The 10,200-nt window shown below is 36.0% G+C and overlaps 1 protein-coding gene across 2 annotated transcripts in view; it reads left to right on the top strand.

Annotated features, from left to right (window-relative positions):
• The window catches only part of LOC106876877 (uncharacterized), a 24,973-nt gene that overhangs the window by 3,387 nt on the left and 11,386 nt on the right, over positions 1-10,200 (top strand). For both annotated transcript variants that reach the window (XM_014925620.2, XM_014925629.2), the window contains exons 2-6: positions 3,944-4,440; positions 5,330-5,391; positions 6,421-6,525; positions 6,971-7,043; positions 8,928-9,083. In XM_014925620.2, the coding sequence (XP_014781106.1) occupies positions 3,944-4,440; positions 5,330-5,391; positions 6,421-6,525; positions 6,971-7,043; positions 8,928-9,083 (893 nt within the window). The remainder of the gene's footprint in view (positions 1-3,943; positions 4,441-5,329; positions 5,392-6,420; positions 6,526-6,970; positions 7,044-8,927; positions 9,084-10,200) is intronic.

The raw sequence follows: 10,200 nt of genomic DNA, 5'->3' as shown, positions 1-10,200 counted from the left end.
TATATATATATATATATATATATATATATATATATACTGCACAGTACTCTAACCGACGCCCTTTACAACTCTACCAGTTCGCCGCCAAGTTGAAGTAGGCATTGCAAAACGAACTTCAATCGGCACCGTGGCGATTGTTTTTTACCATGGCCACGGCGTCACTAAAATCTCGTCAATGGGATTTGATAGACAGAAACTGAGGAAACTATCATTCATACATACGTACAATTTACGATAAACACAATCATTTGTTTCAAACAGCGACAATGGTGGAACGTACGTAGGAAAGAATAAAATAAACTTGTTCTACATTTGCTCTGCATAACTAGTAATACGACTAAGTATATTGGTTGCTCAACCACTATACTAAGGATCAGATTGAATAATGATAATCTACGTAGTGCTCTAAACTTGACCACAGCAGTCGTATATCTTTTTGTGCACATAAGATACAGTATATATATAACGGTTATATATATTTCGGCGGGGAGACTGAAAAACCAATACTTTAGAAAACAATTTCCCGTGCAGTTTTTTTAATTTTGTCGAGTTACAGTTTCTGGTCCCTTGCACTTTTAGAAGTGTAGTGAGCCGGTGATTGGCCTGCTAGAAACCTGCAACCATTCATGCTTTTACCCCAGTATAAAATTAGCTGACATCTGTAATTCAACCAGCTAAACCCTATGAATGGACGTGCAACTAATCTCAAAGTCTGTTTGAGTAAACTTGAAACTGTCGTTTAAATTTGTTCTGTGTCGAGGAACATTGACAATTTTCCTCTTGAAGTTCTACTCACAGTCTGAAATTTAACACCACCTTATTACCAGTGCAACCTACGGAGCTTATTCTTAGATACTACTGTATTCATCCATATTTAGATGTATTGGATTATTTTATAATTAAGTTGTCGGCCGCACACAACACACCTGGTGTACAGATGAATCTTCGACTTTCCTCTCGATTGTCTAATGTGTTGACTCATTCACAATCTGAAAGTCCGATATATATTTCTAAAACACAAAGATCCGAGAGACTGGTGTTCATCACCAGTTTTGAGAGCGCCATTCAAATATTGCAACAAAAAAAAAAAAGATACGATATAAAGTTCTCTGTCGAAAACTTGTCAGTGTCCTTCCAACAGCTCCAGATTGTGTTGTAACATTGTCAAGAAAATTTAATTCTCTATGGTTTCAGTACAGCTTGCTCAAAATATTTATCATGAGCTTTACTGCTGAGTTCAAAATATTATCAGGCTAACAACCTTTAAAAGATCGATTGTAAACTCGGCAGAATCACTTATATAATTGGGTAGGCTGAAAAATACATCACCGTATCAACGCTGTCAATGATTCTTAACGTATTGAATGTAGTGAATCAAAAAATGGCAATAAAAATATGCCTGTAGTGAATCTTAATTATTACTGGCACTCCGATGATTGCGACGACGAGTGTTCTTGTTGCTCTGATCAACGAAACAGCGTCCTCATGTAATTAACGTGCATGTGGCTGAGCACTCCAAGACATATACCCTTATGGTAGTTCTCAGGGATATTCAGCGTGACAGAGAATGTGACAAGGATGGCCCTTTGAAATACATGTACTACTCATTTTCACCAACTGAGCGGACTGGAGCAACGGGAATAAGGCGCCACCGGGAACTGAACTCGCGTCCTTATGATTGTGAAGCGAATACCCTAACCACTAAGCGACACGCCTCAACTTCATTATTAATTTTAATGATAAAAGACTAGAAAACAACACCGAAGTGTATATGAATTGAAAATGAATGCTTTCTATATCATTGAGGATTTTCCAAATTCTTGCATCATTCTATATAGATATATCGGTGAGAGAATTTCACCTCAGTAGTGCATGAAGAAGAAATGTTGTGTGCAACCAATGATATACAGATTACAACTGTATAGTTTTGCTTATCAACAACTAGGTGGATGGAGCCATTGAGAATTAATGAATACTATTCGGCACCATGGAGGATATTTTTTAATTCCATATTATCTCTAACTAAGGAGATCTATCATCAAAGGCATGTTAGCCATTTCTATGTTAAAACAATGTCCTTCTGAAAATAAAATAAAAACGGTAGAGTGCTATTTCAGAATGTTATGGATCTATTTCTAGCAAATCAAGCAACTGCGTTGAGAGTTTAATTCTATTTGCGTTCCAGCTCTTCATACTCTTCATACTATAAAAAGATAATACAAGTCTGACGTGACGTGTAACAAAGGTGGGAACCACTGTGTAGTCACTCAGCTTACGAAAGATAGCAGTCATCACTCATTGAAACCATATCCTATACCCTTAAAAATACAGTGTTTATAAGACCATGTGGTCATAAATATACGAAATGACGAAACGGTCACAATTGGAACGTCAACGATCATAGACGTGCCCAGTAAGGGTTAGCCTGGGGTTAAATAGTGACAAATTGAAGATGGTGCCTTTAGTCGCCAGCTAACAACTTTTATCATGTTAATACTGGCAAAAAAAAAATATCAAGGGAGAGAACTTAGAATTATAAATAATAATTATTTCCCTTAAACGCTTTACTTTTCCGTACCCAAAATATCTCTTGTGCGTTTTATTTTTCTCAATATATTTTTAATTAGTTACATATACATTTTTTAATCATTTACTTGCTTCAGTCATTAGACTGCAGCCATGCTGAAGTACCGCTTTGAAGAAGGAATTGATCACGCAATTTTTTGTACGTCTGGTACTTTATTCTATCGGTTACTTTTTTGTAATCACTAGTTTACAGGACGTACGAACAGATTAATTATTTCCTTATTTTCCTTGGTTTTAATTAATTCTTGATATTCGAATAGTTATAACGGTAATGAATTCTATTGGAAAGCTTAATATATTTGTCTTCTGGCTACGAAAATATCCTCTATCCTTTGATATAAATGTTCGGTGGAATGCGGGAAGTAGTAGTAGTCACAACGAAGGAAAGAGCTGAATCGCTAGCAGTATCAGACACCAGTTGGAAAGTTGTTGGTTGGTATTTTGTGGCAGCATACGTTGTATAAATAAAACAGTTACCTTCCAACAACCTTCAATGGCGGTAGAGCTTGTTGGCCTTTAACTTAAGGTGTTGCATTGGTCGGGGCAGTACATGGCTGTACTTATCAAGGCATCTTTGGAATCCACTTCTGATGAGGATTCTGTCGATTCACAAAGTGGGAAAAGTTACTTGCTATATACTAGCGTCCTTCCCAAGAGAATGCAATATTTACTATTATGACTGGATTCCTACCCGGGCTGCAGCAACAAAGTCCACTCGCAACATTTCTTGGTCCAACCTCACCGCCTCGAGGTCTTGGATACATTCCAGGCCAGTGTCTGCAATCAAGTTGTCGATGTAAGTGTGACGACGTTTTCTTCTTCTTGTATTCCCATGAAGTGGATTCCACAAGACTAATTTGGATCCTCCTAATTCAGGGTGGTGCGACCAGTTAATCGCAGCCGTTTTACCTGATCTTCTTGTTAACTTTCGGCCGGTCTCCACGGGAAACGGGAGATATGTACAATGAAAGTGTCAGCAGCATCGCAGCTGGAGGACAAATCACTTTCATCCCGTCGTTGGCGTTTTCGGGTATCTATGATCAACAGACAAACTTGACTAACGACGATTGTGCCTTCTAAAGATGCCTTGGTAAGTACAGCTATGTACTGCCCTGACCAATGCAACACCTTGAGTTAAAGGCCTCCTGAGATGCAGTGTTAACGAACGGGGACGTAACTACAGTCTCATCTCTTAGAATATTATAACATTGGATTTCGGATCTTGTTCTGATTACGAGATGCAAGAGTTTTCATTTATAGTTTTTCAGCTAATGTTTAACGTGCCACACACTGTTTTCGCTAAAAGAACTTAATCAGTTTAAATTCGAAGCCATCTATTATGCCCTTTCTTGTTTAGGTCAACGATGGCAATGAAAAAAATCTTACTTGTACCAATTGTTCAAGTCCTGAAACTTCAGATGATTCTTCGTCAGATTTGATTCCAACAAGCACAGAAGTATTGTGTGATTCAGGGCCATCCAAAGATAAGTATCCCAATTGCCTTAATAATTCAACTTCACAATCACCACTTTCAGCTCAGTCACTTTCTCCAAGCTCACCACTTGCAGCTACTCAACGAACAACCTCAGATTGCCCACCAATTCCAACTGCCTCACCATCACCACAATCAACTCCGTTGTGCTCAGCCGGTGTCTCTTTAGTGATAGGCAACTTGAAATGGTGTACAGAACTAACTGAAATAATAGCCCGGCTCACTATTGGTCATCAAGTGCAAGTGTGTATGGATGATGAAAGTGCGTATGAGATGTGCAACAGGCAAGCCTATAGCTTGATATGGCTTCTAGTAAACCCACTAGTCAATCAAGAGTTACTTAGTCTTACAACTTCCATTAGGTAAGTCGTTTTCACTAAAATATTTTTTATAAATTATGTCTATTTTGCTTTATTTGTGCATAGTTTTTCTGTAATGTTGATAAGTGGTTTGGTTTAGTCGTTCATTATTGATTGCTCTGTATAGCACGTGGCGGTGTCTTTCATCAAAGCATTGTAAAAACACTCCTCTCGTTTACAAAGTAGAAGCTTGTAAGGAAGAACATATAATTCACTTCATGCAACTTAGTGTCTTGAGGATATAGCACTTACTTCTCAACCTGATACAAAAATATGATTAATATACCACGAGATTTAAGTTTACAAACTTAAATCTCGTGGTATATTAATCATAGACTGGCTGAATGAAAATCACTACGACATGGAGTTAGACTCGGTTCTTATAGGCAATTCACCAAAACATTATAAAATGATAACATTAGTTACGAGACTTACAGCATTATTTTTTAATTTGGGCATTTTCCTTATAATACCCACTATTGCTTCGCTAAAATTTTTTGGGGGGATTATCTAAACACAAAATTTCTACTATAGCTAATCATTATCAATCAAACCACTTACATACTTAAGTATGTTATCCCTTAATGTATTCAGTCGATTCTCTTGGTAGAATTCATCAATTTTTCAAGAAAATACTTAGGAACTTGTTTAATTTCTAGTGCATAATTATCTTGCAGATCTTTCTCAAAAATATTTAAAAGTTTTAGTGCATTCTTTGCTACAATCACATCTTGAAAGTTTAGTTATCAACTGTTCGTAGCGCACTGTTGGATAGGAAAGGAATATAAGAAAGTTATAAGATAAAAGTGTGCTATTTTTGCTTGAAAACAGTTGTATTTTGTCCTTTGTTTTTAATTTCGTTTTGATATAGAAAATCTCTCTTGTTGTTTAGATATGTCAGTAAATATAACAAAAATACTATCGTTATCGGAGTCTCTCCAACTAAAATTGATGGTAAGTTTTTTCTAAAGCTTATTTATTATATTTATAATTATTGAATTACATGAGCCGTCATCTCTGTACCAGTTCCTTGGTAAAAACGCTTTAAGTATTCATCCCTCATGCTTACTGGCTTAACTCTCAAATAGCCCAATCCATCTTGTTTTAAACATACGCCACCAATCGAAAAATGTACAAATGAGTTCTGGTATTGGTGTAATAGGTTAAGGAAATCTGATTGTTTAGAATAATCGATACCAGTACAAGTAAGGTACTTATTTTCATTGACTTCATAAGATAAGCAACGACAATCCTCAGCATGATTTGAACTCGGAATATATGTAATATTTACCGAAAAGCTACTACAAATGCTGGAGTTTCCTTATCTTTCTGTAGGCTTTTGTGTTAACTTATATTCTCTCATTAATAAAATTTGCGATAAATGACCTGAAAAGTAAAATGACTCAGTCACTTAAAGTGGTGAAAACTGGAGTAAATCCCAACACTCCTTGTCGTCAAAATCATGAATTATATGATTGATTCTGCAAATTAATTGATTCATGTCACTGATACAAACGTCCTTCTGATATCATTTTTCGTGAAATATGATATTGCATAACTTCAGATTTCTTATTCAGACACTTAAAAAGTTCCACCAAAATTGATGTTCATCGCAGCTTTCTCAATTGTTTATCTGTGAGAGTCAAAATGATGATTCAACAATAAAGTTTGACCCACTGGTTTTGCTCAGTTCTTTAAATTAATCCGAATCGTTATCGGTTGAATAAAAGTCAGGTACCTTCACAAGAACTTTTGGCTTTTTTGTTTGAATTTTTGACCGTCTCTATCAGATGTAATTGAATGATAACAATATATAAAGTATGATTGTGCAAAGAAAAAGATTTTATATAAATCTCTTTATTTGATACATAAGCAAATCAAAAGAAAACAATTTCCGTAAAAAATAGGAACTGAGGAAATTATGTTCGTTTTATTTTATTAATAATTGTTAATTTCATTATTTCATTTTTTTTTTTTTTTCAGTTGATCTTAAACTCCATGGTATTGATGAAACCGTTGTTCAACCAGTCACGAAGTCCATTGTCCAAAATAAATACAGCAAATTGACATCTGTTCAACTGAATGAAGGTTAGTTGTATGTGTCTTTATAGGAATTAATCTGGGCTTGGATTTTCACTCATTAAAACATAATACAAGTGATTTATTTCTGATATGCATGGTTACACTTTGTTGGGAGAAAATACTCAAGAATATCAAAACCAGTACTTATTCATTTCATCAAATCTCGAAGAATAAATCAGAAATTGACCTCTGAACGTAAAAGGAAGCAACTATATATCGCAAGACATTTTATCCGTCCCTAGAACGATTCTATGGTCCATTGCCTTCAAATATTATATAAATGACGAATGTTTCATTGAACTGAACTTCTATTCAAATCAATGAAATAATCGTTATTGTTTGAAGAAAGAAAATATACATTACATAAGTATTTCTTTTATTTTTTATTTCATGTATTTGTTTATATATTCAAGTTATAACATAATTTTTAAAAATGTATATTTCCTTAAAGCGGAACAAGTGACTACAGAGACTTGCTCAAGTGATACTAATTCTTGCTCAGAGGATTCTACCAATCTAGCAGAGTAAGTATGGCGAATTGAAATAGTTCTTATAAAGGTACTGACCTAAAATTCTGTACAAATATTTTGTGGTATCTTAAATCATGCTTTTATTATTATAGAAATCCCTGTCCACATAACTTTCAAGAGAAACGATAGAAGAGATCTTTAATGTTTGATGGAGTCGAAGAAGCACTATTGAAACATACGGTGTGACCTAGTATTTTAAAACTGGTAGTTTTAAAATAGCCTGAGTTGCAGCCGATTTCTTCCCAAGAGAAAGAGTGAGAGAAGAATTGTCCTCGTATCTGGATTGTTCTTTATTTATTGACCTCTAGAGAATAAAAAACAAATTGACCGTAGCGGCATTTGAACTCAGAGAGCAGCGAGCCGAAACCTGTATCGTAAGGCACTCAATTTGACGCTTTAGAGACTGCTAAAACACCACCTTTTCAAGTGTATCATATCGAATTATATTTGTTCAGCCCTTTAAAGTGGTTTCTTTTAAAAAAACAAATATTGTCTTTTATTTTTTATGCGAACTTGACAGGATTCGAATTCTAGCTCTAGCCACTTCATTTATGTCGTTAATACTCTAGCAGAAGGCTGCGAGTAGCAGAATCGTTAGCATACCGGATAAAATGCTTAGCGGCATTTCTTCCAGCATCACATTCTTAGTTCAATTCTGCTGGGGTCAGCTTTGCCATTCATTCTTTCGGAGTTCTCCCCCACGACTGCTGGTCTTGTGCCAAAATTTGAAACTAATATCTTAATTGCATAATAATGAGCCATTTTATTGCATACTTTATGGTAGGGTGTGACTATGACGCGAAGCCTTAATTAACTAAATTGGTTTTCTCTTGAAATTAAGGCTGTCGTGCAGGACACGCTGTATTATGGTAATTATTTAAGAGGTAACGATCGCTTCTGTCTTCTTTCGCTCAACAATAGTAATTAAATCCTAGCTGATGCGTGGTAGGATGTATTTCCTCTAGATCGGGACGGGTTATATGGAAGCATTTGTATAGTCAGAGAATCAGGCGAGGAGGCAGATCTAGCATGTCACAGGCTAGTGTCACTCTATAAGAATACAAGGATCACTGCCAGGGATATTGACACAAGAATTGACATCTGGCTTCTTGTTGCCATTATGCAAGTATATGGACATGTTGTGAGCATGAAAGTGCAACAACATGGCTGGGTAGGGTATGCAGGAAACTCAATGTCCTGATCGAATAACACAAGACTACGTCCTTCAGCTGTACCCAATTGAGGGAGCAGGGAGGTCAATCAGATTGGTAGTGCAAGGCAGACGCTCATATGAAAGCCTTCTTTCCAAAATAGGTAAAGAAAAAAAAGGATGAGGCAAACAGCAACGACAGCAGGGCCCTAGAGGTCGAGACCATGGCTGTTGCCAAACAGCATTTCTAGAGCATTACTGGTTACAGTTCTGTATACAGTCAGAACAGAAGAAAACGAAATCGATTCCTCGTTAGTACTACCACATTCGGGTCGAGAGTCCGGTGGATCTCTTCTTCCAGCACAGCACAGGAGAGGTCAGAGGTTATAAACAGCATTTGATGTGGTAAGGAGATTGATTATTAATTATCACTTACTCTGGGAAAGAGGAGACAAAAAGTGTGAGTTACAGTAGGAAGGATTATTATTAGTTACAATCATTACAGCGCTGAACCAGAATGCTTGTTGTATTATTTCCTTTTTATATTTAACTTTAAAACTTGCTGTGGATCTACTTTCAAGAGTAGATAATATAGCTGTGATTTAAAATACTGGAATGGATATTATCCATTGTGACTTACCCAAAATATGTAACTCTGTATCTTTATTAGTAATCACTTTTTTTCTTTTTTTTTTTTTTTTTTTTTTTTGCTTTCAAACTGGTTTCAGTGTTGATTGCGATGAAGGAATTCCGCCTCATATCCGTGAATTCGACCAATATGCTACCAGGCTAGGACAAACAAATATAACAACAATCACTGGTCAGTTGAAATCTCCAAACATTTCTAACGGACATGATCACACAGCCAAGGAAAAGTTACGTCGGTACGTAGAACATTGTCTTCAGTTGTATGTAATATCCTTGACTATTACTCGTTAAGAGTGAATACTGATAGTTGAGTTAATACATTACCAGACAGTCAGCCAGCTGGTAGTTCATATTTTATTGTAAGCATTGCACAACGTCGACGTTGAATGCAATCCCTTAACTGTATTCTTTGATTTAAACATATATTAAGGGACATCTTAATTGTACATAGTAAATTTAATGAGTGAATCATTAGTTTAGTGTGCTAAGTCCAGTTTTTCTTATTAGAGAATTTACTTGGCATCATATCTAGAATAAGATTCCCCCTTATCCATTTCACCACAAAAATTAATCATCAACGAAATGAACTGTGAAATTTGACCTCAAACTAATTTCCTGAACAATATTTCCCATATATTGCTTGGAGACGACCTCTCTATCACTGGATTAAACATTAACAATCTGGACGATATATAATAATTTGTAATTTTGAACACCACTGAAAGTTTTCTTTTCACATCATATAATGATGCTCCAGAATGACTCTTTTCACGTTGCCTTCTTCGTAGGTCAAAGTGCACCTCATAAATACATCTAAACATCTCCATTATATATGATGTGCTTCCCCCACTGAACTGTACCTCATCATGTAGAAATCTTCCAGCTGGCACCCAGACTATAACAGTTATTTGTTAAATAATGTGTGGTGGACATATATCTCTCGAATCAATACGTCAACATGTATGTAAATCCGTGTATGTTTCTGTGCCGGGCAAGCGAGGAGTGGAAAATGTGTGTGTGTGTGTATGTCAGCATGTGCGTGGGCGAGTCCGTTTTGTGTCCATATGTGTGTGCGGGTGTATGTGTATGTATGTCCATATGTATATTTGTGTACGATTGTGTGTGTTTGTGTATGCATGTCAATGATGTGCTTCTGTGTATTCATGCGCACAAATGTCCATGTCTCTGTGTGTGTATATATATATATATATATATATACACACGCATACGATATTGAGACTATTTTTGTATTATTGAAAAGGAAGATGTGGAGGAGAGAAACTCTGACCTTTGCAAGTCTTCTCAGGCTGATATTTAGCCTGAAATGTGTTCAGTTTCAATCTCCTTGTGGCG

Source organism: Octopus bimaculoides, chromosome 1 (genome assembly GCF_001194135.2).
Source record: "Octopus bimaculoides isolate UCB-OBI-ISO-001 chromosome 1, ASM119413v2, whole genome shotgun sequence".
In the NCBI taxonomy this organism is placed as follows: domain Eukaryota; kingdom Metazoa; phylum Mollusca; class Cephalopoda; order Octopoda; family Octopodidae; genus Octopus; species Octopus bimaculoides.
This window is presented reverse-complemented; position numbering and strand designations above follow the sequence as displayed.